This window comes from Entelurus aequoreus, linkage group LG07, assembly GCF_033978785.1.
Source record: "Entelurus aequoreus isolate RoL-2023_Sb linkage group LG07, RoL_Eaeq_v1.1, whole genome shotgun sequence".
Lineage (NCBI taxonomy): Eukaryota > Metazoa > Chordata > Actinopteri > Syngnathiformes > Syngnathidae > Entelurus > Entelurus aequoreus.
The window spans coordinates 74,641,314-74,669,019 of NC_084737.1; the positions used below are offsets into that span (position 1 = coordinate 74,641,314).

Below are 27,706 nucleotides of genomic sequence, written 5' to 3' on the forward strand. Positions count from 1 at the left end.
CTTGTTAACAAAAATGTCTCTTTCATAAATATATCAATATAAATGATATGTATGAATGAGGTAGATCCCCTCGACTTGGTCAATTGAAAAGTAGTTCGCCTGCAGAAAAAGTGTGTGCACCCCTGGCCTAAAGAATGTATTTTAAAAAATTGATTTACAAAAAAAAAAATTATAATTGTTTTTATAATTTATTTTCTTCCAAATTTTATATATATATTTTTTAAATATTTTTTTCAATTGATTTTTTGAAAATTAAGGGTTATTTAAAATCGTAATAAATAAATAGATAAATAAAGAGGAATTGGGATTTGGATGTGAATTGATTTTTTCAGCACCCCTTAAATGTTTAGAAAAAAAATTCAGAAAAAAATATAAACAATTTAAAATTATTAAGACATTTTCCCCTGCATGCAATATCACCACACAAAGTTTAAGAGACTGTTCAAACTTCAAGTGTTCACAAAGTACACAGAACAAGAATTATCTTGAACCCTTTTTTCCCCCCTTTTTAAAATTTTTTATTGAGACAAAAATTACTTATATACTTAATATGTATTTGCTTACTATGGTATATTATTTATTATTTTTTTGTTGATTGTTCTGTTACAGAGAACAAGGAAATAGGATAAAATTGCTATGGTAGGAAAAGGGGTAGGATTAATTTAGCTCTGCTTCTTCCTACTCCTTTTCGGACGTGCTGTAGTGAAACAACTGGAATTGTGTGATGCATTGCATTGTATCGTACGCATGTTCCAAATAAACTGAAACTGAACTGAACTGAAATATTGGCAAAAACAAGGCACAATATTAAAAAAGCAGCTACCGTATTTCCTTGAATAGCCGCAGGGGCGCTAATTAATTTAAAACCTCTTCTCACTCCTGCGCTTACCAAAAGCATGCGGGATGGGCAAGCATGCGCTAATTATTTTAAAACCTCTTCTAACTCCGGCGCTTGCCTTATCATGAAAAGCTAATTTAATAATAAAAAACGTTATTATGGTCTTACCTTTAAGTTATAAATGATGTCCATGTGCAGCTGCTTCTGATCAAAGGCAGTCTTCCTTATGTTTCTTCAGTTTTAAAAGTCTCTGGAGATATTCCTTTAATTATTACCTCCTGCTTCGATTGAAAGTCCAGTTTAGAAAAATGTTTTATTTTAGATATGTAATCCTCCATGGTAAAAGTGCAAGCAAACGATCGCGGCTCACGCATGCTGCTTGTTGTCTTCTTCTGCAGCACCGGTCTTCTGCAGTACTGGTAGTCGCAAGAAGGATCACTAGCGCCCTCTACCACCAGGAGGCGGGAGTCATTTAATGACTCATGTTTGACCCGGCGGAAGTGCCAAGCATGCGCTAATTATTTTGCGAAACGAGTTTGACCCGACTGTAATTCTAGGCAGGCGAATACTATATTCCCGGCGGCAATTCAAGGAAATACGGTATTTGCTTTTGCTTTCCTATTCCGTCACTCAAATTCGGAGACAATTTGAATATGCACACAAGTGAATATTGACTAATGTAATGTCAACCTCACCTGTGGGGTCCCCCAGGGCTCAATACTGGGTCCCATCCTGTTCTCCATCTACATGCTCCCCCTCAGCCAAGTCATTCATCGCCATAAAATTTCCTTTCACTGCTACGCTGATGATACTCAAATCTATCTTCCACTCAAGACAGATGATCCCTCTGGGCTGGACCTTTTGAAAGACTGCTTGCGGGACATAAAGGAGTGGATGTCACAAAGCTTCCTGCAGCTCAATGACACCAAGAGTGAAATTCTTCTGTTTGGCAACTCCACCTCGGTCAGTCAGATCAGAAAGAATTTGGGAAGTTTGGCCACTCTTGAAAAACCCCATGTCAAAAACCTCGGGGTCATATTCGACCCAGACCTCAAGTTTGACAAACAAGTGAAATCTGTGGTGAAATCCTGTTTTTTCCAACTACGCACCATAGCCAAGATCAAGTCTTTCCTCTCCCCCAGTGACCTACGGAGGGTCGTGTTAATGCTTATTTTTTCTAGACTGGACTATTGCAATGCCCTTTATGCTGGGGTCACCAACAAGACCATCCATAGCATGCAGCTAGTACAAAATGCGGCTGCCAGGCTGGTGACAGGCGCAAAAATGAGGGAACATATTTCTCCCATCCTCTCCTCCCTTCACTGGCTCCCAGTGAAGTGTAGAGTGAAATTTAAGATCGTCATGTTCGTCTTCAAAGCGCTCAATGGTCTCGCCCCAGCTTATATTAAAGATCTCCTGGACCAACCCACCAGCTCCAGGCTGGGTCGTTGCCTTAGATCAGACAACCAGATGACCCTGAAGGTCCCACGGTCAAACCTAGTGACAAGGGGAGACCGTGCTTTCTCAGTGATGGCACCTAGGTTGTGGAATAAGCTCCCCCTGAGTATTAAGTCCGCCACCACTCTGGACTCTTTTAGAGCACGGCTTAAAACTCACCTTTTTACCGCAGATGACTTTTAATCTATGTTTTCATTGTGAGTCTTAAATGTTTAGTTTAGATTCCTTTGTGTGTCTCAGTCTCTGTTTCTGTTTTTTTGTTTCTCCAGTCGGGCTGCGCCCCGGGCTGATGTAACAGTTGGTTGGGGGGCGCATAATAAATGAAAATAACATAACATAACATAACATAACAATGTTGAGTCACAAACCAGTTCCTCTGGCTGAAGGCGGGGATGTTTGTCAGGCTCTGGTCGCTGGCCGGGTAGTAGTGGGCGTAAGAAGGACGCGTGTACGGCACAGACACCCTCTTCTCCTCCTCGTAACCTTTCTTGGCCGCCTTCTTCTCGGCCACGCTCAGCTTCATCTCCCTGCGGTCCATCAGCAGAGACTCGTGGGGGAACGGTTGCTGCCAGGCAAATAATCGAGGTCATTTAAAAAGACCAAATACCCCAAATCAGGGGTCACCAACGCGGTGCCCGCGGGCACCAGGTAGCCCGTAAGGACCAGATGAGTAGCCCGCTGGCCTGTTCTAAAAATAGCTCAAATAGCAGCACTTACCAGTGAGCTGCCTCTATTTTTTTAAATTTTATTTATTTACTAGCAAGCTGGTCTCGCTTTGCCCGACATTTTTAATTCTAAGAGAGACAAAACTCAAATAGAATTTGAAAATCCAAGAAAATGTTTTAAAGACTTGGTCTTCACTTGTTTAAATAAATTCATTCATTTTTTTTACTTTGCTTCTTATAACTTTCAGAAAGACAATTTTTAGAGAAAAAATACAACCTTAAAAATGATTTTAGGATTTTTAAACACATATACCTTTTTACCTTTTAAATTCCTTCCTCTTCTTTCCTGACAATTTAAATCAATGTTCAAGTAAATAAAAAAAATTTATTATAAAGAATAATACATAAGTTTTAATTTAATTCTTCATTTTAGCTTCTGTTTTTTCGACGCAGAATATTTGTGAAATATTTCTTCAAACTTATTATGATTAAAATTCAAAAAAATTATTCTGGCAAATCTAGAAAATCTGTAGAATCAAATTTAAATCTTATTTCAAAGTCTTTTGAGTTTCTTTTAAAATTTTTGTTCTGGAAAATCTAGAATAATTAATGATTTGTCTTTATCAGAAATATAGCTTGGTCCAATTTGTTATATATTCTAACAAAGTGCAGATTGGATTTTAACCTATTTAAAACATGTCATCAAAATTCTAAAATTAATCTTAATCAAGAAAAATTACTAATGATGTTCCATAAATTCTTTTTTTAATTTTTTCAAAAAGATTCGAATTAGCTAGTTTTTCTCTTCTTTTTTTCGGTTGAATTTTGAATTTTAAAGAGTCGAAATTGAAGATAAACTATGTTTCAAAATTTAATTGTCATTTTTTTCGTGTTTTCTCCTCTTTTAAACCGTTCAATTAAGTGTAAATATCATTAATTATTAATAATAACATAGAGTTAAAGGTAAATTGAGCAAATTGGCTATTTCTGGCAATTTATTTAAGTGTGTATCAAACTGGTAGCCCTTCGCATTAATCAGTACCCAAGAAGTAGCTCTTGGTTTCAAAAAGGTTGGTGACCCCTGCCCCAAATGCTTTCCTTTGATACACCACTAGGGGGCGGATGGGGACCATCTTAGTCCGCGCTCTACCTTGGTGATGAGGTGAGGAAAGAGACGCAGCGCCTTCCCGAGGACACACTCCATGCCGTTCTGGTGCTGCAGCTGGATTTGGCACGGCTCCGCTTCTTCCTCGGCAAAGTGGAGGAGAGATTCCACCTCCCTCCTGGTGAAGGTCAGCACAGGGTTCAAGTCGTCCACCACGCGATCTAATGGAGGGACGGAGGAAGAGAGGTAAACATGACATTTTATGACTGCTGCTGCAGAAATACTCTCATGACTCCGCTGTGGTCGGGTGGAATTGGAGTACGGGACATTTGTGGAGTAGTCTCGGGCAAAACATCTGCTCATTAACGTGGACAAGACCAAGGAGCTGGTCATGGACTTCAAGAAGAAAATGACCCCGGTGGAGCCCATCAAAATCCAGGGCCGGGAGGTGGCAGTAGTGGGTCAGTAGAAGTACCTGGGAGTCCACCTGAACAGCAGACTGGACTGGAAGGACAACAGCAAAGCTTTTTTTTCGGTCTGTAGTGGCCAGTGCCCTGGGGCCGTACTTATCAAGCTTCTCAGAATTACTCCTAAGAAGTCTGCTAAGAGTTGACTTAAGAGTAAATAAATTCTTCGCTGAAAGCTGCACTTAAAAGTTAGTTATCAAGCGTCTTACTCACACTTTCAGCGAAGTGTAGGACTGAATCTTAAGTGTCACACTCAGAGCTGAATTACGACATTACTATGTGCCGTAAACGGAATTTTAGGTGACGTCATTTCTGTGTCCATAGAAATGACCAATCACGGAAGGGAATCCCTTGTCTAAGAATAAAGAAATATCTTGGAAATATTTAAGTGGACAATGGGAGTGTATATTTTGACAATAAAGAACAAAATAATACAAAACAAACTAGTCCCCGCCGCTCCCTCTCTTCTGTCGCCCACACACTCACTGACGTCACTCACCTCACGGCCACACACATACGCTACTGTCATAACATTTTCTTTCCAATTCATTAATTAGGCAACTAATTTGAAACTGGTGTGGGTGGCTCTATATATACTAGCCCACTGCAGCCACATGCAGAAATCAACATGGAATCGAAAAGTATTAAATCTGTGACAAAAATAATACCCGCTCTGTCTAAACGATACCGTTTGATCAGCTGCTCGTCATCAAACAAATCCAGAACATCGTTCCGCTCCCTGAATGTTCGCGCACGTCTCTCTCGCCTCAGTGCCATCCCCTGCTGGCAACTCCTAACCACTTAAGACACCTCTGAAGGTCTCTTAAATATCGTGGAGAGTAGGAGTGATTCTTAGACTTAAGAACGTTGATAAAAAGCTTTTATTCTTAAGTTTGAGAGTAGGACTAAATTTCGCAAATTCTCAGGACTTAAGTGTAAAATGGCACTCTAAGAAGCTTGATAAGTACGGCCCCTGTACTTTGCAGTGCTTTGTTGGGGGAGCAGCACCAGCAAAAAGGGACTTAATTGACAAACTGATCCGGAAAGCCGGCCAAACTATTGGAGGCGTTGTGTGTCAGTGAGGGACAGGAGGACACGAGACAAACTGCTGGCCATCATGGACAATCCTGCCCACCCACTCCACCAGACAATTGAGGGACAGCGGAGCTCACACTCCGACAGGCTCCTTCAGCTTCGCTCCCACAGTGTTCGATTCAAGAACTCCTTCATTCCGCACTCCATCCAGCTGTATAATCACTCGCCATATAGCAATAGATGATATCTGTCTATTACCTGACACCGTCTATGTTAGCTACTTCTCTACTCTCTATTTTATGCTGCCCTTTTTTTGCTGCAACTGTTACATATACTGTAATATTGTACATAGTAACTGGGATTTGTTGTATACTGTATACATTATATACAAATATAATATAATAATTAGAGACGTCCGATATTATCGGCCGATAAATGCTTTAAAATGTAATATCGGAAATTATCGGTATCGTTTTTTTTTAATTATCAGTATCGTTTTTTTATTTTTATTTTTTTATTTTTTTTATTAAATCAACATAAAAAACACAAGATACACTTACAATTAGTGCACCAACCCAAAAAACCTCCCTCCCCCATTTACACTCATTCACACAAAAGGGTTGTTTCTTTCTGTTATTAATATTCTGCTTCCTACATTATATATCAATATATATCAATACAGTCTGCAAGGGATACAGTCCGTAAGCACACATGATTGTGCGTGCTGCTGCTCCACTAATAGTACTAACCTTTAACAGTTAATTTTACTCATTTTCATTCATTACTAGTTTCTATGTAACTGTTTTTATATTGTTGTACTTTCTTTTTTATTCAAGAAGATGTTTTTAATTTATTTATCTTATTTTATTATTTTTTTTAAAAAAGGACCTTATCTTCACCATACCTGGTTGTCCAAAATAGGCACAATAATGTGTTAATTCCACGACTGTATATATCGGTATCGGTAATTAAGAGTTGGACAATATCGGAATATCGGATAACGGCAAAAAAGCCGTTATCGGACATCCTTAATAATAATATAATATATCAGTATATATTATATACGGAATATATAATATGTAAATATTACATATATGTTTAATTTTATATTGCTACTATGGTACGTTTTTAGTCTACTTAATACCGGCATTATCCTTTCCATTAGAGATGTCCGATAATATCGGCCGATAAATGCTTTAAAATGTAATATCGGAAATTAACGGTATCGGTTTCAAAAAGTAAAATTAATGACTTTTTAAAACGCCGCTGTACGAAGCGGTACATATCCAGGTAAAACACGGACGTAGTATACTCTGGACTGAAGCTGGGTGCCTTCGTTGTTTTTGTAGCTGTTGTTTTGAGGCATGTTTAAAAGAAATAAAAAAATAATGCACTTTGTGAAAGTCAAAGTATAGTGTTTCCCATAGTTGTAGTGGGTATCAGGATTATCTCAAATTCCAGGCTGTTTTATAATAATAATAATAATAATAATACCTGGGATTTATATAGTACTTTCCTAAGTACCCAAAGTCGCTTTACATGTTTTTCTGAACCCCATCAATCATTCACACCTGGTGGTGGTGGTAAGCTACTTTCGTAGCAACAGCTGCCCTGGGGTAGACTGACGGAAGCGTGGCTGCAATTTGCGCCTGCGGCCCCTCCGACCACCACCTATTATTCATCATTCATTTCACCGGTGTGAGTGGCACCGGGGGCAAAGGGTGAAGTGTCCTGCCCAAGGACACAACAGCGATTTTTGGATGGTAAGAGGCGGGGAGCGAACCTGCAACCCTGAGGTTTCTGGCACGGTTGCTCTACCCACTACGCCACGCCGTCCCCATGTTTTGAGGTATGTAAAAAAAAATACTGCACTTTGTGACTTCAATAATAAATAGGGATGTCCGATAATGGCTTTTTGCCGATATCCGATATGCCGATATTGTCCAACTCTTTAATTACCGATACCGATATCAACCGATACCGATATCAACCGATATATGCAGTCGTGGAATTAACACATTATTATGCCTATTTTGGACAACCAGGTATGGTGAAGATAAGGTCCTTTTTAAAAAAATGAATCAAATAAGATAAATAAATTTAAAACATTTCCTTGAATAAAAAAGAAAGTAAAACAATATAAGAACAGTTACATAGAAACTAGTAATGAATGAAAATTTGTCAAATTAACTGTTAAAGGTTAGTACTATTAGTGGACCAGCAGCACGCACAATCATGTGTGCTTACGGACTGTATCCCTTGCAGACTGTATTGATATATATTGATATATAATGTAGGAACCACAATATTAATAACAGAAATAAACAACCCTTTTGTGTGAATGAGTGTAAATGGGGGAGGGAGGTTTTTTGGGTTGGTGCACTAATTGTAAGTGTATCTTGTGTTTTTTATGTGGATTTAATAAATAAAAAAACAAAAACAAAAACAAAAAAAACCATACTGAAAATAAAAAAACCGATACCGATAATTTCCGATATTACATTTTAACGCATTTATCGGCCGATAATATCGGCAGACCGATATTATCGGACATCCCTAATAATAAATATGGCAAATGTTGGCATTTTTTTCCATAACTGGAGTTGAAGTTGTTCTCTTATTTTGGAAAACCTTGTTTTTGATTGATTGATTGAAACTTGAATTAGTAGATTGCACAGTACAGTACATATTCCGTACAATTGACCACTAAATGGCAACACCCCAATAAGTTTTTCAACTTGTTTAAGTCGGTGTCCACATTAATCAATCCATGGTAAAGTTACATTGCTTAATGCGTCCAGCGGGGCATCACAACAACATTAGGCATAATAATGTGTTAATTCCACAACTGTATATATCGGTATCGGTTGATATCGGAATCTGTAATTAAGAGTTGGACAATATCGGAATATCGGCAAAAAATCTCTACTTTCCATCCTTACTCTTTCCATCCTATGTAACTGAGCTACTGTGTGGAACAATTTCCCTTCAATAAAGTTTGTCGAAGTCGAAGTCTAACATGGAAGCAAAAGCAGAGTGAAGTGGGGTGGAGCGTTCCTTACCACAGTGATTTTCAACCACTGTGCCGCGTGAGATATTGTCTGGTGTGCCGTGGGAAATTATGCAACTTCACCTAATTGGTCCCAAAAATATTTTTTTGCAAATCAATAATCATAATAATGTGCCGTTGTCTAGTGCCTGTGCTGTGTAGAGCTTGGCAGGGTAATCTTGTAATACTCCATACCAGTAGGTGGCAGCAGGTAGTTCATTGCTTGTAGAAGTGGGAACGCATCAAGGATGGTTTGTCGTTAGGGATGTCCGATAATGGCTTTTTGCCGATATTGTCCAACTCTTTAATTACCGATACCGATATCAACCGATACCGATATCAACCGATATATACAGTCGTGGAATTAACACATTATTATGTCTAATTTGGACAACCAGGTATGGTGAAGATAAGGTACTTTTAAAAAAAATTATAAGATAAATAAATTAAAAACATTTTCTTGAATAAAAAAGAAAGTAAAACAATATAAAAACAGTTACATAGAAACTAGTAATTAATGAACATTTGTAAAATTAACTGTTAAAGGTTAGTACTATTAGTGGAGCAGCAGCACGCACAATCATGTGTGCTTACGGACTGTATCCCTTGCAGACTGTATTGATATATATTGATCTATAATGTAGGAACCAGAATATTAATAACAGAAAGAAACAACCCTTTTGTGTGAATGAGGAGGAAGGCTTTTTGGGTTGGTGCATTAATTGTAAGTGTATCTTGTGTTTTTTATGTTGATTTAATTAAAAAAAACAAAAAAAAACAACAAAAAAAACGATACCGATAATAAAAAAACCGATACCGATAATTTCCGATATTACATTTTAACGCATTTATCGGCCGATAATATCAGCAGGCCGATATTTTTTTTTTCCGGCAGGCCGATATTATCGGACATCCCTATTTGTCGTGATCCCAATATGCAGAGCACAGCAGGAGACAGCGTGCAGGTAAAAAGATATGTAAAGCTTAAACCAAAAATAGGAAAAGGCACTGAAGCTTAGGGATGGCTATGTAAAACAAAAGTAAAACCGAACTGGCTACAAAGTCAACAAAAACAGAATGCTGGACGACAGCAAAAACTTACAGCGTGTGGAGCAAAGACGGCGTCCACAAAGCACATCCGTACATGACATGACAATCAACAGTGTCCCCACAAAGAAGGATAGCGTACGCACAACTTCAATAGTCTTGATTGCCAAAACCAAGCAGGTGCGGGCAATAGCACTCAAAGGAAGGCGTGAAGCTGCTACAGGAGAACCAAACAGGAAAAGACACCAAAATAACAGCGCAAGACAGGAAGTAAAGCACTACACACAGGAAACAACAACAAACTCAAAATAAGGCAAGACAACCTGGTGGAGTTTCATTTTTTTAACTTTTTCTGCTAGTGGCGTGCCTCCGTTATTTTTTTTTATGAAAAAAATGTGCCTCGGCTCAAAAAAGGTTGCAAAACACTGCCTTACCAGACATGCCCAGTTTGGAGATCTGCCGGTCGTAGATCTTCTTCTCCAGCGTGAAGTCGCACACCAGCCTGTAGATGTGACACGCCTTCTTCTGCCCGTAGCGATACACGCGGCACACGGCCTGGGCGTCATGGCAGGGGTTCCAGGAGGCGTCGAACACCACCACGCGGTTCGCCCCGATCAGGTTCACGCCCAGGCAACCGGCTCTGAGACGCGGGAAGCAACGCTGTCCAGTTAGGGTCCTTGATAACATCAATGTTGCAATGTGTGTGTGTGTGTGTGCGTGTTACCGGGTCGATAGCAGGAAGACCAACGCTGAGGTGTTGTTGGGATCATTGAACTGGTTAATTAGTCTTTCTCGCTCGGAGGTGGTTGTACTTCCATCAAGTCCTTGAAAAGTAATGACACAAGCAGAGCAGAGAGTTAAACCAAACTAATATTTCATGACTGCAAATATCAAAGATACTGCATTTTGGTGCAGGTCCGGGTAAAAGTGCAGACTCGCTCAAAAAGTCAAGGTTTTTTAATTTAATTAGTTTAATTATTTAATTTATATTTGATTATTATGTACTATTTATGTACTTGTCAGTTTCTGAAAGTTGTAAGACTCATTTTACAGTACAAGCAAACAGTAAGGGCGCATTTTATATGGACGTATTATTGGTTAGTATAATTGGTTCTTAATAGGGATGTCCGATAATGGCTTTTTGCCGATATCCGATATTGTCCAACTCTTTAATTACCGATACCGATATCAACCGATACCGATATATGCAGTCGTGGAATTAACACATTATTATGCCTAATTTGGACAACCAGGTATGGTGAAGATAAGGTACTTTTTAAAAAAAATTAGTAAAATAAGATAAATAAATTAAAAACATTTTCTTGAATAAAAAAGAAAGTACAACAATATAAAAACAGTTACATAGAAACTAGTAATGAATGAAAATGAGTCAAATTAACTGTTAAAGGTTAGTACTATTAGTGGACCAGCAGCACGCACAATCATGTGTGCTTACGGACTGTATCCCTTGCAGACTGTATTGATATATATTGATATATAATGTAGGAAGCAGAATATTAATAACAGAAAGAAACAACCCTTTTGTGTGAATGAGTGTGAATGGGGGAGGGAGGTTTTTTTGGTTGGTGCACTAATTGTAAGTGTATCTTGTGTTTTTTATGTGGATTTAATAATCTAAAAAAAAACAAAAAAAACCCGATACTGATAATTAAGAAACCGATACCGATAATTTCCGATATTACATTTTAACGCATTTATGTGTGTAGATGTCCGATATTATCGGACATCTCTAGTTAATACCATAAAAAACATAACATGTTAAACTAATAAACGATAACGGCACAAACAAAAAAAAATGTCTGCCTAAATGTAGCACAAATGATTGGGATGAGTTTGGACAGTGAATGACAAAAAGGTTAATAACTTAAAAACTATAATACACCAAAAATGTTTTTAGCACAAACTAATAGGACATGTTTGGGGATATTTTTGACACAGTTGGGTTTTGTAGTTATGATTAATAACACATTAATTACACGTTAATAACATAAAACCATAAAACGTTAATAACGTAAACACTTTACTAGTGAGAGCAAATATTTTTGCAGCACAGACGATTGGGACTGGTTTGGGGAGGTGTTGAAAAGCTGGTTATGAATAATGAAAAGTTAACTTCAAAATTGTTAGTCAGACAGAAAAAATATTTGCAGTACAAACGGTACACACCTCAGTCATATATTTTGATACTTGACAAATGCTAGCTGTTAGCATGCTAATTTGAACATGTTTGCTTTTTTTTTAATCAAAGTTTGCAGCCTTGCAGAGTCATATATTTTGGTATTTGGCAAACGCTAACTCTTAGAGTGTTATTTTTTTTTAATTTAGCTAAATTTACAGGGATACACCTCAGAGTCATATTTGAGTATTTGACCCAAGCTAACTGTTAGTATGCCAGGATTTTAATTTTAATTGAGTCATATTTTGGTATTTGACAGATGGTTAGGCTGTCAAGTAGCATGCTAACAGTTAGCATGTTTATAACATGAACATTAATGACAAAATCTAGGCATATGCATGAAGTGGGTAGCATTGATGGTGTAACAATAATAATTAATGACACATTTTTATTACTGTGATTATATGATATAACAAAGTAATAAAGACGAATTGTGTTTATACAATAAAAAACAGACAATGTTGATTATGGATTTAATTAGGGATGTACGATAATATCGGCCTGCCGATATTATCGGCCGATAAATGCGTTAAAATGTAATATCGGAAATTATCGGTATCGTTTTTTTTTTTTATCTGTATCGTTTTTTTAAAATTTATTATTATTATTTTTTTATTAAATCAACATAAAAAACACAAGATACACTTACAATTAGTGCACCAACCCAAAAAACCTCCCTCCCCCTATTTCTTTCTGTTATTAATATTCTGGTTCCTACATTATATATCAATATATATCAATACAGTCTGCAAGGGATACAGTCCGTAAGCACACATGATTGTGCGTGCTGCTGGTCCACTAATAGTACTAACCTTTAACAGTTAATTTTACTCATTTTCATTAATTACTAGTTTCTATGTAACTGTTTTTATATTGTTTTACTTTATTTTTTATTCAAGAAAATGTTTTTAAATTAGTTATCTTATTTTATTTTTATTTTTTAAAAGTACCTTATCTTCACCATACCTGGTTGTCCAAATTAGGCATAATAATGTGTTGATCCCACGACTGCATATATCGGTTGGTATCGGTAATTAAAGAGTTGGACAATATCGGAATATCGGATATCGGCAAAAAGCCATTATCGGACATCCCTAGATTTCATTAGATATTGTATTTAAATAATTAAATTATATAATTTCCTTATGGAAGAAATGAGGATGCGTAATCCTGACTATTTGATAACATAGATTCATTTCCCATATTTTTTTTTGTAATTGTATGTCCCCCATCATCTCTATTTATATGTAACCCATCATCTCTATTTACATGTAATCCGTGGACAATAAAAAGAAAAATGTTGGCATACATAAAGTAACCCCTTTTCCACATAGGAATCTTTCTCATTGACAAGGGATTTAAAAAAAACTTTTGACTTAATTTATCCTGGGTGAAAGTTTCCTGAAAATGTACCTAGGTGGGGATTTTTAGTGATTTCAGGGACTTTGACCAGCAGTGGAAACGCAAACCACAAAGCCCAGAAGACCACAAGAACATTTAAACATATTTCGCCCTGGTAATTGATGTTCCTGGAGACGTCGGCGTAAAAGTGACTACCGGTACACACAAAGAAAGTACAAATTTGTTAAAATTGTAATTAGGAGTAATTGTATAGGAAGACCGAATGCAGCTGATATAGGCTTCAGCACCCCCCGCGACCCCGAAAGGGACAAGCGGTAGAAAATGGATGGATGGATGGATGTATAGGAAGAGGTAATTAAAAAAATACAAAAAACTTGAGACTGTAAATTAATTTAATTGCCTGCCAAAAACCAGCAGGTGGCAGCACTTACTAGAAGTTAATGGGCCAAAAAAAATGCATAGGGTAGATGCAACTATCCATCCATCCATTTTCTAGCGCTTGTCCCTTTTGGGGTCGCTGGAGCCTATCTCAGCTACAATCGGGCGGAAGGCGGGTTACACCCTGGACAAGTCGCCACCTCATCGCAGGGCCAACACATAAAGACAGACAACATTCACACACTAGGGCCAATTTAGTGTTGCCTATCAACCTAACCCCAGGTGCATGTTTTTGGAGGTGGGAGGAAGCCGAAGAACCCGGAGGGAACCCACGCAGTCACGGGGGAGAACGTGCAAACTCCACACAGAAAGATCCCGAGTGCAGGATCGAACCCCGAACCTTCGTATTGTGAGACCGATGCACTAACCCCTAACTAACATATTTGTAGTATTAAAAGCAACACCAATGGACACTTACTGTAATAGTGGACATTTCTGACCCAGTTCCGACTTGGTCTGTCTCTGCTGGAGGTGTTGGGTGAAGGAGGGACTGGTCTCTTTGCAAGGAAGTCCTCAATCACGGTCAGAGTGGACAAACTCTGACTGGAAGAAACAGAAAGGGGAGAACATAGGAATTAAACTAAGAGCCACGACAGGATCAAATGATCCATCTTTCTGTGTAATAAATGATGGGTTGCATACAATGTAGGTCACTCAAATGTGTCTTTTACCTGAAAACCAGAAGTTTGTCTCCCTTCCTGACGCTCTCCTCTATCAGGTGGAACAGCAGCACCATTTTGGCAGAGTTCTCCAAGATGCCGGGCTTGTAATCGCACATGATGTCCTTCGCCTGGGAGCACAGGAGAGTCAAACATCAGCACCTCCGACGTCTTACTATTCACAATTTAGTTCCAAAGGCCAAAGCAACAAAACCGCCACCACTCAGGACATCACACATAAATCACCCGAGACCAGGGATGGGTACCTTTCACTTTTCAATCCACACCGTACCAATTCCCGGTACCTGGGAATCGATACCGGTACCAATTTTTTTTACTTTTTGTGTGTCTCTTAATGAACGTTAATTATTTGAAGAATACCATTTAACACTGAGCTGTGTTGCAATCTTGTTTTCTTATATTTATGTGTCTCATTTGCAAGTACTGTACTGTATTATGTAGTAGACTTTGCATGTAGTTCCAATCCCAGGACATTAGATGTCAGTAGTGTATAGACCCGTGGTAGGGAACCTATGGCTCTCGAGCCAGATGTGGCTCTTTTGATGACTACATCTGGCTCTCGGAAAAATCTTAGCTGACATTGCTTAACACTATAAGTAATGAATGATTCATCAAACGCCCTTGACGCGAATCCCTTAGGGGTGATGGACAGCTGGGCAGTGCCTGAAGAGCTGCAGCCTGACACCATAGCCCCCACTCCCTCCCCTCTGTTGCAAGTCTCGAGTTGTATGTTGTGATACGTATATGTGCTTTGCTCTGGAGTTTTTTTTTCCCCCATAGCTGTTCTGTGACCCTGTACACTGTTTGTTTGTCTAATCAAGCACGGGTTTGTGCTGAAAACAATGTTTTGTTGTACTTGTGCAATAACAATAAAGATCTACCTACCTACCTAATTACGCTGGTAATCACAGTGTCAAAATATAAAACATTCTCATGCATTTATATCCATCCATCCGTTTTTCTACCGCACCTGTTCAAGAAGTCGCATTAATGGTAAGAAGTATTTTATTTATTATTGGTTAGCTTCAGAATAACAATGTTATTAAAAAGAATAAGAGACTTATTATACTCTAAAAATGTTGGTCTTACTTATAAATGCGCGTATCTAGTTGTATTCAGTGTTAAAAAATATTATATGGCTCTCACGGAAATACATTTTAAAATATTTGGCTTTCATGGCTCTCAGCCAAAAAGGTTCCCGACCCCTGGTATAGACTATGGTGTGTTGCCGTAGCCAGGAAATAGTCTTTGCCATTAAGTTGAGTGCGCCTGTCTTTTCTTTTGTTGTTTATAATGGAAGTATTGTACTTATTACACACCAGCTGTTTGATTGTAACGTGCATCTTGTCATAATTTTCTCAATTAATCCTACACATCACAAAAACCGGAACCAAACAAAGGAAAAGCGTGCCGTTCACACGAGAAGATAACGAACAAAAAAAACTTAACGCAGGAAATATAGAAGCTAAACACTTAACATGGACTATGGCTTGGATTTACTGTGGCATGAAACAACTAACACTTACGTGGACACGGCATGAATCGAACAACTAGCATAAACTTGGAATCGGACATGAAAACGAGCAGCATGAACTATGGTATGGCATGAAACAAGCAATGACGCCAGGACGACTGACTGGCAAAGACAGGCTTAAATAATGGTCTCTTGATTAGAGCAGGTGCGTGTCCCGAACACCGGGGGCAGGTGAAACTAATAAGTCACCATGGTAACTAAAACAAACAAGGGTGCACAAAAACAGGAACTATGGAGTCTAAAACTAACAGAACATAACACAAACACGATCCGGACCACGGATCATGACACATCTGAGTTGGAGTTTTCATTGCCAAATTTGGAGGTGTCGAACTCGCCATGTAAATTCGCTAATGCTAATCGGTAGCATGTCTCTGGCACATAATAATAGAAAATTAGCATCGAGCTGGCGCATTTTTGAAAAGTGGAGCCTTACTGCACTTTTGAGAGCCTTCTTTTTGTTTTGCTCACATGGAAAAGTGTAAGTCCACTGTGAGTGCTTGACTGCTTGTTTCCCAGCCAAGCGCTTGAGCCTGCCCAGTCTGCAACCAGCCGGACGTGACTTCATCGAAGTATTGCATTGTTTTAAGTGAATCGGCCAGTACGTGCAAACTATTCGAGGCTTCAGCTCAGTCGAGCATCAAAGTAAAGTGACTGTTTTTCTTTTTCTTTGACTTTCTGGGGTTTTATTCGAAATGAAGGAGCAGCGTAAGAAGAGACGTACTGTGTCCGAACACTTTTGTTTATCGTGACCGTGTGTGTGTGGTCACAAAGTTAAGGCAGGTGTTTGTTGTTATTTTTTATGTCCCTACAATGGTTAGCTTCTTTTAACCTGATTTTGTTTATTTCGTTGACCACTGACCGAAGAAATAATCCATCCAATCCATTTTCTACCGCTTGTCCCTTTCGGGGTTGCGGCGGGTGCTGGAGCCTATCTCAGCTGCATTCGGGCGGAAGGCGGGGTACACCCTGGACAAGTCGCCACCTCATCGCAGGGCCAACACAGATAGACAGACAACATTCACACTCATAATAATGAAAATAAAAAAATAAAAAATGCCTGCAAAAGCTGATAAAGGTAGAGTTGTGCCCAAAACTGAGCAAATAACTCAGAGCAACAGGCATACTTTCTTTCTGGGACATTCCATAAATGGGTCACGAGTTATTTTTACCTCCGTGATTGATATTGTATCAGATTATGCAAAGAAAAACTTACCCATTCATACGTGATGACCTGGTTGGCCCTGTCCTGTAACTGGCTGAGACTCAGTCCACCAATGGGGTTTGGAGTTTCCAGGGGCTTTGGCTTCTGATTGGCTGCAGTGGGACACCTGGTGTGTGCAGCTGAGGTGATGTCGTCAAGGTCCAGGTCCTGGTCACTGGCCAGGTTTTCCTTCTGTATGGCCTCGTACAGCACGTCTGGATGGTTCCAAATCTTGAAAAAAGGAGGGAAGACACTTTTTCTTTTTACATCTGTGTGACAGTTAAAAGTGTCCTATCATGTAAAAGTAACATGCCTTTCAATGTTTTCTAGTAAAGCATCGATGCATTAGGAAAGTGATTCTCAAGCGGTGGTATGCAGGCTCCATAATAAAATAATTCTGTAAATATGTACTGTACATGGAGTATCATTGTTGATGATGTTTGTGCATTGTGTATGATGTTACAATGAACAAAAATATTAAGTGTAATTGATTAAAAAAACCTCTTCCTGCCTTGTTTTTAATGAATACCGTATTTTTCGGACTATAAGTCGCAGTTTTTTTTCATAGTTTGGCCGGGGGTGCGACTTATACTTAACACATTACCGTAAAATATCAAATAATATTATTCAGCTCATTCACGTAAGAGACTAGACGTATAAGATTTCATGGGATTTAGCGATTAGGAGTGACAGATTGTTTGGTAAACGTATAGCATGTTCTATATGTTATAGTTATTTGAATGACTCTTACCATAATATGTTACGTTAACATAACAGGCACGTTCTCAGTTGGTTATTTATGCCTCATATAACGTACACCAGGGGTCACCAACGTGGTGCCAGTTAATTTTACTCATTTTCATTAATTACTAGTTTCTATGTAACTGTTTTTATATTGTTTTACTTTCTTTTTTATTCAAGAAAATGTTTTTAAATTAGTTATCTTATTTTTTTTTTTTTTTAAAAAGTACCTTATCTTCACCATACCTGGTTGTCCAAATTAGGCATAATAATGTGTTAATTCCACGACTGTATATATCGGTTGATATCGGTATCGGTTGATATCGGTATCGGTAATTAAAGAGTTGGACAATATCGGCATATCGGATATCGGCAAAAAGCCATTATCGGACATCTCTAGTTAAAATGTAATAATCACTTCTTCTTCTGTTGTTTGATACTTTACATTAGTTTTGGATGATACCACAAATTTGGGTATCAATCCGATACCAAGTAGTTACAGGATCATACATTGGTCATATTCAAAGTCCTCGTGTCCAGGGACATATTTCCTGAGTTTATAAACATAATATACATTTTTTAAAAACGAAAGAAGATTTTGTGATGTTAAAAAATACCGGTACTTTATAGAGACGGTATAGCACCGAATGATTAATTGGTATCGCGGTACTATACTAATACCGGTATGCCGTACAACCCTACTAGAAACACACTTTTAAACCGTCTTAACTCGGGATGTCCGATAACGGCTTTTTGCCGATATCCGATATTCCGATATTGTCCAACTCTTTAATTACCGATACCGATATCAACCGATACCGATATCAACCGATATATGCAGTCGTGGAATTAACACATTATTATGCCTAATTTGGACAACCATGTATGGTGAAGATAAGGTACCGGTACTTTTTAAAAATAATAATAAAATAAGATAACTAAATTAAAAACATTTTCTTGAATAAAAAAGAAAGTAAAACAATATAAAAACAGTTACATAGAAACTAGTAATTAATGAAAATGAGTAAAATTAACTGTTAAAGGTTAGTACTATTAGTGGACCAGCAGCACGCACAATCATGTGTGCTTACGGACTGTATCCCTTGCAGACTGTATTGATATATATTGATATATAATGTAGGAACCAGAATATTGATAACAGAAAGAAATGGGGGGAGGGAGGTTTTTTGGGTTGGTGCACTAATTGTAAGTGTATCTTGTGTTTTTTATGTTGATTTAATAAAAAAAAATAAAAAAATAAAAATAAATAAATAAATAAAAAAAAGACCAATACAGATAATAAAAAAAACGATAGATAATTTCCGATATTACATTTTAACGCATTTATCGGCCTAGTCTTAACACTTAAATATCCTCTCTATCGTCTCTTTACCTTGCAGCACACGCAGAAGGCCTTGAGCGGGTTGAGGCTGAGCCAGCCGGAGTTTCCCGCCTCTTTAAAGCGGTTCATGAACTCGGTGTAGAGCGCCCTCTGCAGCGGAGACAGACGCACCAGGATTACGTGCTCCTGCTTGGAGGGCAGCTGGTCCTTCAGCACGTCGTGGCCTCGCCTAGGGCAGATAGAGACATCATATATTCATTTGAAAACAACATTTAAAATACATAAAATACACTGAGATTCCCTGTCGTTTAAGGCTACTAGAATTTTAAATGTACCAGTTTGTGTTTTTAAAAAAAAAAAAAGCAAAAATCATGATGACAAAAATATATTACTTTGAGTAAGCTGGTGTTTTTATTTTTTGTTAATTGTTATGGAATAGAAAAATGGCCTTTTTGTCTTTGGAATAAAATAGCAAGTAGCGAGCATGATTTATTTTATTCATTTATGTGTTTATTCATTTATTTTATTACAATATATTTTAATTAGAGATGTCCGATAATGGCTTTTTTGCCGATATCCGATATTGTCCAACTCTTAATTACCGATATCGATATCAACCGATACCGATATATACAGTTTCATTACAGCACGTCCAAAAAGGAGTAGGAAGAAGCAGAGCTTATTTAATCCTACCCCTTTTCATACCATAGCAATTTTATCCCATTTCCTTGTTCTCTGTAACAGAACAGTGAATAAAGAAATAATATATAAATAATATACCATAGTAACTTAAGTAAAAAAAAAATTAAATACATAACTAATCTTTATCTAAAAAAAAAAAAAGGTTCAAGATGTTTATTATTTTTTAAATTTTAATATTGAGTGAAAAAAATATAAATGGAAAAATGTGTTTTAACCTGGAAATGTAGTTGCAAGTTGAGCTGCAGTTTTAATTTCAAGGAATTTTTAGGCAGATTTGTCACAGTGGCTGTTTTTCTTTCTCTTAATATGACCACACATTTATTTTTACGCTACAAGCTAATTCAGTTTTTGCATTTAGCAGGTTCATTTCATTTATTTATTTATTTCAGGCAATGACATAAAAAAGTACAAAGTTGACAACACATAATAATATAAATTTATATACTGCAAAAGGTAATGTATAGTATGTAATGTATGATTGTCCAGTTTTGCCTGAAAGGGAGTGGGAAGAAGATCATTTATTAATTTAATAATCAATTATAATTATTAATTTAATTTAATCCCACCCCCAATTTTCCATTCAGTGATTATTCACATGAGTTTCACTCTTACTTTGTTGAAGGATTATAATACAGATGTTGTATCATAGTGGCATTACCACAGGTAACAATAATTATTACACTGTAACAATCATTTGTATAAACAATGTAGGAATAATGAATATACCAACAATGGTAATAGACAACATAGCAATAATGGTAATAGACAACATAGCAATAATGGTAAGGAGCACATGTTAACACTTTGAGACCGAGTACAGCAGCAGGTCAAATTAAAGACCCTCATCTCTATATTTGAACCAGACCCCATGTTTGTATAATAGTTTAAATCGATTAATAGTTTGGCATTGCTTGTGTTGTAAGTCCAGTTTGTTCCATAGTTTTACTCCGTATACAGACACAAAAACGTTTATGAGTGGTTAGCGCTCTCTGCAATAGGAAATATCCAAAGCCTCTCAAGTTATGAGCCTGCACTCGTCTTATAAAAAAACGTTGTAGATTAGGCGGCAATAATTTGTTAAATGCTTTATATAAGATTATTAACAAGGTCATCAACTTTGATTAAATGAACAGATTATGAGTATGTTCTAAATAACCAACGTTGTAAAAGATCCGCACTGCTCTTTTCTGTAATATGATCAGAGGATGAATTGTGTTGTGGTAAGTATTCCCCCATACTTCAACACAGTATGTAAGGTATGGGAGTACCAAGGTGCAGTATAGAGTACGGAGTGCATTTGCATTGAGGTATAGTTTTGCTTTGTTTATAATTGAGAGGCTTTTGGAGATTTTTGTTTTAATGTGTCTGACATGAGGTTTCCATGATAGTTTACTATCAATTATTACTCCCGAACATGTATTCTCATTTACGATTTCAATTTGGGTACCATCAATACTTATTTTCTGTTCAGACGTTATGTTGCGATTTCCAAACATCACTATTTTAGTTTTATTTATATTCAAAGATCATTTATTTGTGTCCATCCATTTTTTTTTTTTACTATGTTTAGTTCTGTGTTTACTGTATTTATGAGCTCATTATAGTCAGCAGGTTGAAATGATTACATTTTTTTTACCTTTGGGTCATGTTGTAACTTATTGTTCTTACTAACTAAAAGCAAGTTGAGGTTCATCCCGATAGACTAGTGAAGGGTAAATGACACCACAGTGATTGTATGGCACACTCACTAGATGTATTGATGCCACACTGATACAGTGTTGCTGTTTTAAAATGGTCATGCGCCATCTACTAGATTTGAAAAAAAAAAAAAACTATTTTTGACGTGCAAATAAAATGAATAGTTAGCCAATATAATTGTTCTTTCTTTTTTTCAAGCGAATAGCTTTGCAGAAAGTCAGATGAATATTTTCGGAAGTGGTGCAGCGTGTGGTGCCTCACCTCTGTACGAAGCCCTCCAGCAGGCTGTGCAGAACATGGCTCCGGTACCTCATCAGCTGGATGTCCTGCGGCGTGCTGTCCACACACTGCCCGTTCAGAATGGGACGCTCGAACATGTTACTGAACTCTTGGCGTGTGCCTGCACAAAAACAACAAACACAGTTGGACAACTAACAGAACAAAGCACATTTGACCTAGTTTGGCTGCTTTGGCGGTCAAACAACAATTTCACACAAACCATAGTCAGAATCTGACCAGGCATTTAGTTTTTGTAGTTTTTGTTTTGCTTTGACAAAGTAATGGTAATGATAGACAACTTCAGAAAAAAAGCTACGATTACCAGACTTCAGCTTATATCTACAAGCGTAATACTATCACCGTTTAGGACATTTTGCTAACAATCACAATCAATGGCAATTCTTAATTGAGTGGAGTCCTGATTTACAAACCCCTCATTATACAAACTTTTCAATTTACGAACCAGAGACCGGATACAAATATGATTTGGTGTATAAACGTTTCATCAACCCATTGTGTGCTTGTTACCCTAAGGCAGGGGTCGGCAACCCAACATGTTTGAGAGAGCCATATTGAACCAAAAATACAAAAAAGTAATCGGTCTGGAGCCGCAAAAAAATAAAAGACTTATATAAATGTTATAATGATGGCAACACATGATGTAAGTGTCTATATTAGCCTACTATCAAAATGACTTTAAAGTCTTATATAAGTGTTATAATGATGGCAATGATGTAAGTGGCTAATTAACTATATTAGCCTACGATCAAAATTACGCAGGCTGACGCAAATCTTCGTTGACAGAAATGTTGAAATGTAATAATTATTCTACATATTTTTACAACATTGGAGAACATTAGTAAACCTTCTCAGAGGGTGAGATAACTCCTGGAAATGACCGTCTTAAAATGACCAAAGGTATAGATGTGTGTGTCCAAGTTAAAGGAAAAGGCAGGCTGTCTTCTTCTAATGGATTCATTAGAATCTTTGCAAGCTGGCTAACATTTGCTGCGGTCTGGAACAACATGGCACACTAACAACTATCAGAAATGCAGCCAATATTACATACAGATAATGTGTCACGAAACATGGAAAAATAAACTAAATGCACAGAGGACATAAGTAAAGGAAGTTAAATGAGCTCAAATATACCTACAAATGAGGCATAATGATGCAATATGAACATACAGCTAGCCTAAATAGCCTGTTAGCATCGATTAGCTTGCAGTCATGCAATGACCAAATTTTCCTGATTAGCACTCTATAACACATTAATAACAACAAAGCCCACGTTTGTGCATTCACGCACAGTATAAACCGTTTGGTGGACAAAATGAGACAAAGAAGGGGTGGCATAGAACACGTCTTTCTGTGGCAGCGTCAGAGAAAGTGGTTTATGTAAACAAACTGTTGAGTCGCAGTCCACACAGCTACGGTGTGTTCAAGGGCCGCTGAAATTAGTAGGACAAAACGTTGCTCGCCAAATACTCTCTCATCAGAAAAGCATAAACACAAACATATTAAGCAGTGGGCTTTGTAACAATGAGGAAGTTTTGTGTCGTGTTTGTCCTCCAACACAAACCACATTACAACAAAAAATATATTTTTCACCCCATTTTTTTTGCTATTTCCATACAATTTTGAAAAAGCTCCATGGAGCCACCAGGGCTCCGCTCAAGAGCCGCATGTGGCTCTAGCGCCGCGGGTTGCTGACCCCCGCCCTAGGGTCAACTGGATAACACATGGCACACTGACAAAGCTTAACCTATTGTTACTATAACAATCTACAAGGTTAATATAGGTTGCTTCTCTTTCTTCCCCTCCATTTTTCTGCATTCTTTTGTATCTCTAGTTATTGCTACGTATATGTATTGTTGCATTTGAACAACTGTATTGTTGATAATAGAGGTCAATTATTGGTATTGTTCATTATCAATAGTGCTATTTCTATTGGTATTTGTATTGCTGTAGTGTAATAATGCTCATTGTCATTTCTGTATTATTATTTATTTCGCTGACTGCTTCTTTGCTATCACTTTTACCATCATACTTGTACATATCCTATTTGCTGATGACGCTCTATTGTTGTTGTTGTTGTTGTTGTTGTTGTTGCTGTTGTTGTTTTTGTCTCTCTGTCTAATCCCCCTCTGGTCCCCACAATTCCCCCCTCTGTCTTCCTTTTTTCCTCTTTCCATCCCCTCCTGCTCCGGCCCGGCTGCACCAAATGATAATATAAATACATTTAATAAAGTCAAATACAAATAAGGCAACAAGAGAAGTATCCTACACTTCTCTTTTGTAAAGTACATCTGAACAGTCGATATGGGCATCTACATCTGCTATATGATTTGCCTGAGAAGCTGGACAGGACAAAAATAAATAAATAATGCCATTTTGTGCAAGGTAGCACATTTATTGCGGGCGGGCTGATCGACCTCAATGCTCATTCAGCAAGCACCGTGCTACTTTGTGTACTTTTAAGTGTTTTTTGCTAGCTCAACATGAGTGCAAAGAAAGAAATGGACAAGCGATGTGTGGTATGAAACATTCCGTTAAGTATCCGCAGCGCTGTTGACGCTGCTTCACCTGCCTCCACCTTTCTTCCGATTGACCGACAAGGTAAAGTGGATTTAATTTTTTAAGTCTGAATCAATGCTGTTAAAATTAATAGGTTTTGTGATTTCAAACAGCGAGTGCACCACAAGACTAGTGACAGTGTGTGTGCGTGTCTATATTTTTATTTTAATATTTACAGAATGTGTTTGTTCTATTTTCGGCCAAAGTAAGACAAAGAAAACTATCTGAGGTTGACTTATTTTTTAGTTTTAATGCCATGATTTCTTTTTTTCCCCGTCCATGCGGCCCCTGAGCTAAAATGAGTTTGACACCCCTGGTTTAGCTGATAAAAGAGCTAGCTTCCGCAGCTAGCGGGTCCATGACGATGGCTTCTGTTTTGTTTGATCAGCCGTTTTACTGCCGTGTTACAAACACCATTTGGAAACAATTAAGGTATGTAAACAAACATTAATAACTAGAGATGTCCGATAATATCGGTCTGCCGATATTATCGGCCGATAAATGCGTTAAAATGTAATATCGGAAATTATCGGTATGGTTTTTTTTTTATTATCGGTATCGTTTTTTAAATTTTTTTAATTAAATCAACATAAAAAACACAAGATACACTTACAATTAGTGCACCAACCCAAAAAACCTCCCTCCCCCATTTACACTCATTCACACAAAAGGGTTGTTTCTTTCTGTTATTAATATTCTGGTTCCTACATTATATATCAATATGTATCAATACAGTCTGCAAGGGATACAGTCCGTAAGCACACATGATTGTGCGTGCTGCTGGTCCACTAATAGTACTAACCTTTAACAGTTAATTTTACTCATTTTCATTAATTACTAGTTTCTATGTAACTGTTTTTATATTGTTTTACTTTCTTTTTTATTCAAGAAAATGTTTTTAATTTATTTATCTCATTTTATTTGATTCATTTTTTTAAAAAGTACCTTATCTTCACCATACCTGGTTGTCCAAATTAGGCATAATAATGTGTTAATTCCACGACTGTATATATCGGTTGATATCGGTATCGGTTGATATCGGTATCGGTAATTAAAGAGTTGGACAATATCGGCATATCGGATATCGGCAAAAAGCCATTATCGGACATCCCTATTAATAACATATATCTGTGTAAATAACTAATTTCACAACATATACCGTATTTTTCGGACTATAAGTCGCAGTTTTTTTCATAGTTTGGGCGGGCTCCAGTGCGACTTATATATGTTTTTTTCCTTCTTTATTATGCATTTTCAGCAGGTGCGACTTATACTCCGGTGCGACTTATACTTCGAAAAATACGGTATGTATACGGCTTATAGTCTTTTTACTTTTTTACTCTTAAAATTTAGTGGGTGCGGCTTAAACACCGGTGCACTCTTTAGTCTGGAAAATATGGTAACTAGAGATGTCCGATAACATCGGACTGCCGATATTATCGGCCGATAAATGATTTAAAATGCAATATTGGATATTATCGGTATCGGTTTCATAAAGTACAATTTATGACTTTTTAAAACGCCCCTGTACGGAGTGGTACACGGACGTAGGGAGAAGTACAGAGCGACAATAAACCTTAAAGGCACTGCCTTTGCGTGCCGGCCCAATCACATAATATGTACGGCTTTTCACACACACAAGTGAATGCAAGGCATACTTGGTCAACAGCCATACAGGTCACACTGAGGGTGGCCGTATAAACAACTTTAACACTGTTACAAATATGCGCCACTCTGTGAACCCACACCAAACAAGAATGACAAACACATTTCGGGAGAACATCCGCACCGTAACACAACATAAACACAACAGAACAAATACCCAGAACCCCTTGCAGCACTAACTCTTCCGGGACGCTACAATAGACACCCACCTCCCCACACACCTCAACCCCGCCCCACCCCCAACACCGCCCACCTCAACCTCCTCATGCTCTCTCAGGGAGAGCATGTCCCAAATTCCAAGCTGCTGTTTTGAGGCATGTTAAAAAAAATAATGCTCATGCTTATTTTGGAAAACCTTGCTACATTGTTTAATGCATCCAGCGGGGCATCACAACAAAATTAGGCATAATAATGTGTTAATTCCACGACTGTATATATCGGTATCGGTTGATATCGGAATCGGTAATTAAGAGTTGGACAATATCGGAATATCGGCAAAAAAGCCATTATCGGACATCTCTAATGGTAACCATACTAAAATGCACCTGTACGCCATTTTAAGGGGGATTTGATGCTAAATACTAAAAAAAGAGGGTTGAGTCTTGAGAGTCTAGTGTAGAAAAATCCAAACCAGTAAAAATAAAAGTTATTTACCAAGAAAGTCCGGCCGTACGAAGTCCACCATGCACCAGTACTCCATCAGGTTGTTCTGCAGAGGATATCCGGTCAGCACCACTCTGCGTTTGGTTCTGATGTTCTTCAGGGCCTGAGAGGTGCTGGCGTGGCAGTTCTTAATGCGATGGCCCTCGTCGCAGATCACCACGTCTGGACCGGGCCGGGCCAAGGCTCTTTCGATACCTAGAGAAGGATAACCTTCTATTTAACATTAAAAAAAACCAAAAAAAAACCCCCCACTCCATTCAGTTCTTATTCAATCTGACCTTTGAGCAGTTTCTGCTGGCGGTCCTCTTCGTTCAGGTCGATGACGACGGGCCCTGCGGTTTTCTTGCTCTTCTTCTTTCTCCCGGACACAAAGTTCTTCTTAAGCGACAGGAGGCGGTACATCTCGTAGCCCATGAGGAGAACACCGCCATCGCGGGCCCAGTTCTCCACCACCTTGGCCCTGGATGTTGTGTTCCTGAGCACCACAGTGGGGGACAGAAACATTTACTTCTGTCTTGTAATATTTACTTTAAGAGCCTTTACATCTACTACTATGCTACATATTTGTTACCTTCTTGAAACCTCCGAAAAATGCCCACCTCTTTAGGACCACCCTTTCTAGATATATAAAGATTGGTATTTACAACATTAATAATATATACATACTATGCAAATATTAAAAAGCTTGTTGTGAAAAATGAGTTGGAATTTCACAAAAAAAGGTCACAATTTCACAAGAAAAACTTAGAATTTTGGCAGTATTATAATAAAAGTCACAGTTTTACACAACGCAAGTCAACATTTTACAAGAAAAACTGAACATTTGTGCAATATTATGATAAAAGTTGACATTTTACTCAATAACAGTCACAATTTTGGCAATTTTATTAAAAGAGTCAATGTTATAGAACATTTTAAAATGTTGGCAATATTATAATAATAATCGGAATTTTACTCAAA

The 27,706-nt window shown here is 37.7% G+C and overlaps 2 protein-coding genes across 8 annotated transcripts in view; both read right to left on the minus strand.

The window, feature by feature from the left end:
* tmem115 (transmembrane protein 115) overlaps positions 1-27,706 on the minus strand; it is a 115,521-nt gene that overhangs the window by 32,842 nt on the left and 54,973 nt on the right. The window lies entirely within an intron of this gene.
* Positions 1-27,706, minus strand: part of LOC133654259 (helicase ARIP4-like) — a 244,424-nt gene that overhangs the window by 11,311 nt on the left and 205,407 nt on the right. For all 7 annotated transcript variants that reach the window (XM_062054486.1, XM_062054485.1, XM_062054488.1 and 4 more), the window contains 11 exons: positions 27,025-27,221; positions 26,738-26,941; positions 21,824-21,962; positions 19,214-19,391; positions 17,092-17,310; positions 14,333-14,451; positions 14,080-14,204; positions 10,389-10,488; positions 10,099-10,304; positions 4,112-4,287; positions 2,665-2,861 (listed from right to left, as the gene is read on the minus strand). In XM_062054486.1, coding sequence (XP_061910470.1) covers positions 2,665-2,861; positions 4,112-4,287; positions 10,099-10,304; positions 10,389-10,488; positions 14,080-14,204; positions 14,333-14,451; positions 17,092-17,310; positions 19,214-19,391; positions 21,824-21,962; positions 26,738-26,941; positions 27,025-27,221 — 1,860 coding nt within the window. The remainder of the gene's footprint in view (positions 1-2,664; positions 2,862-4,111; positions 4,288-10,098; positions 10,305-10,388; positions 10,489-14,079; positions 14,205-14,332; positions 14,452-17,091; positions 17,311-19,213; positions 19,392-21,823; positions 21,963-26,737; positions 26,942-27,024; positions 27,222-27,706) is intronic.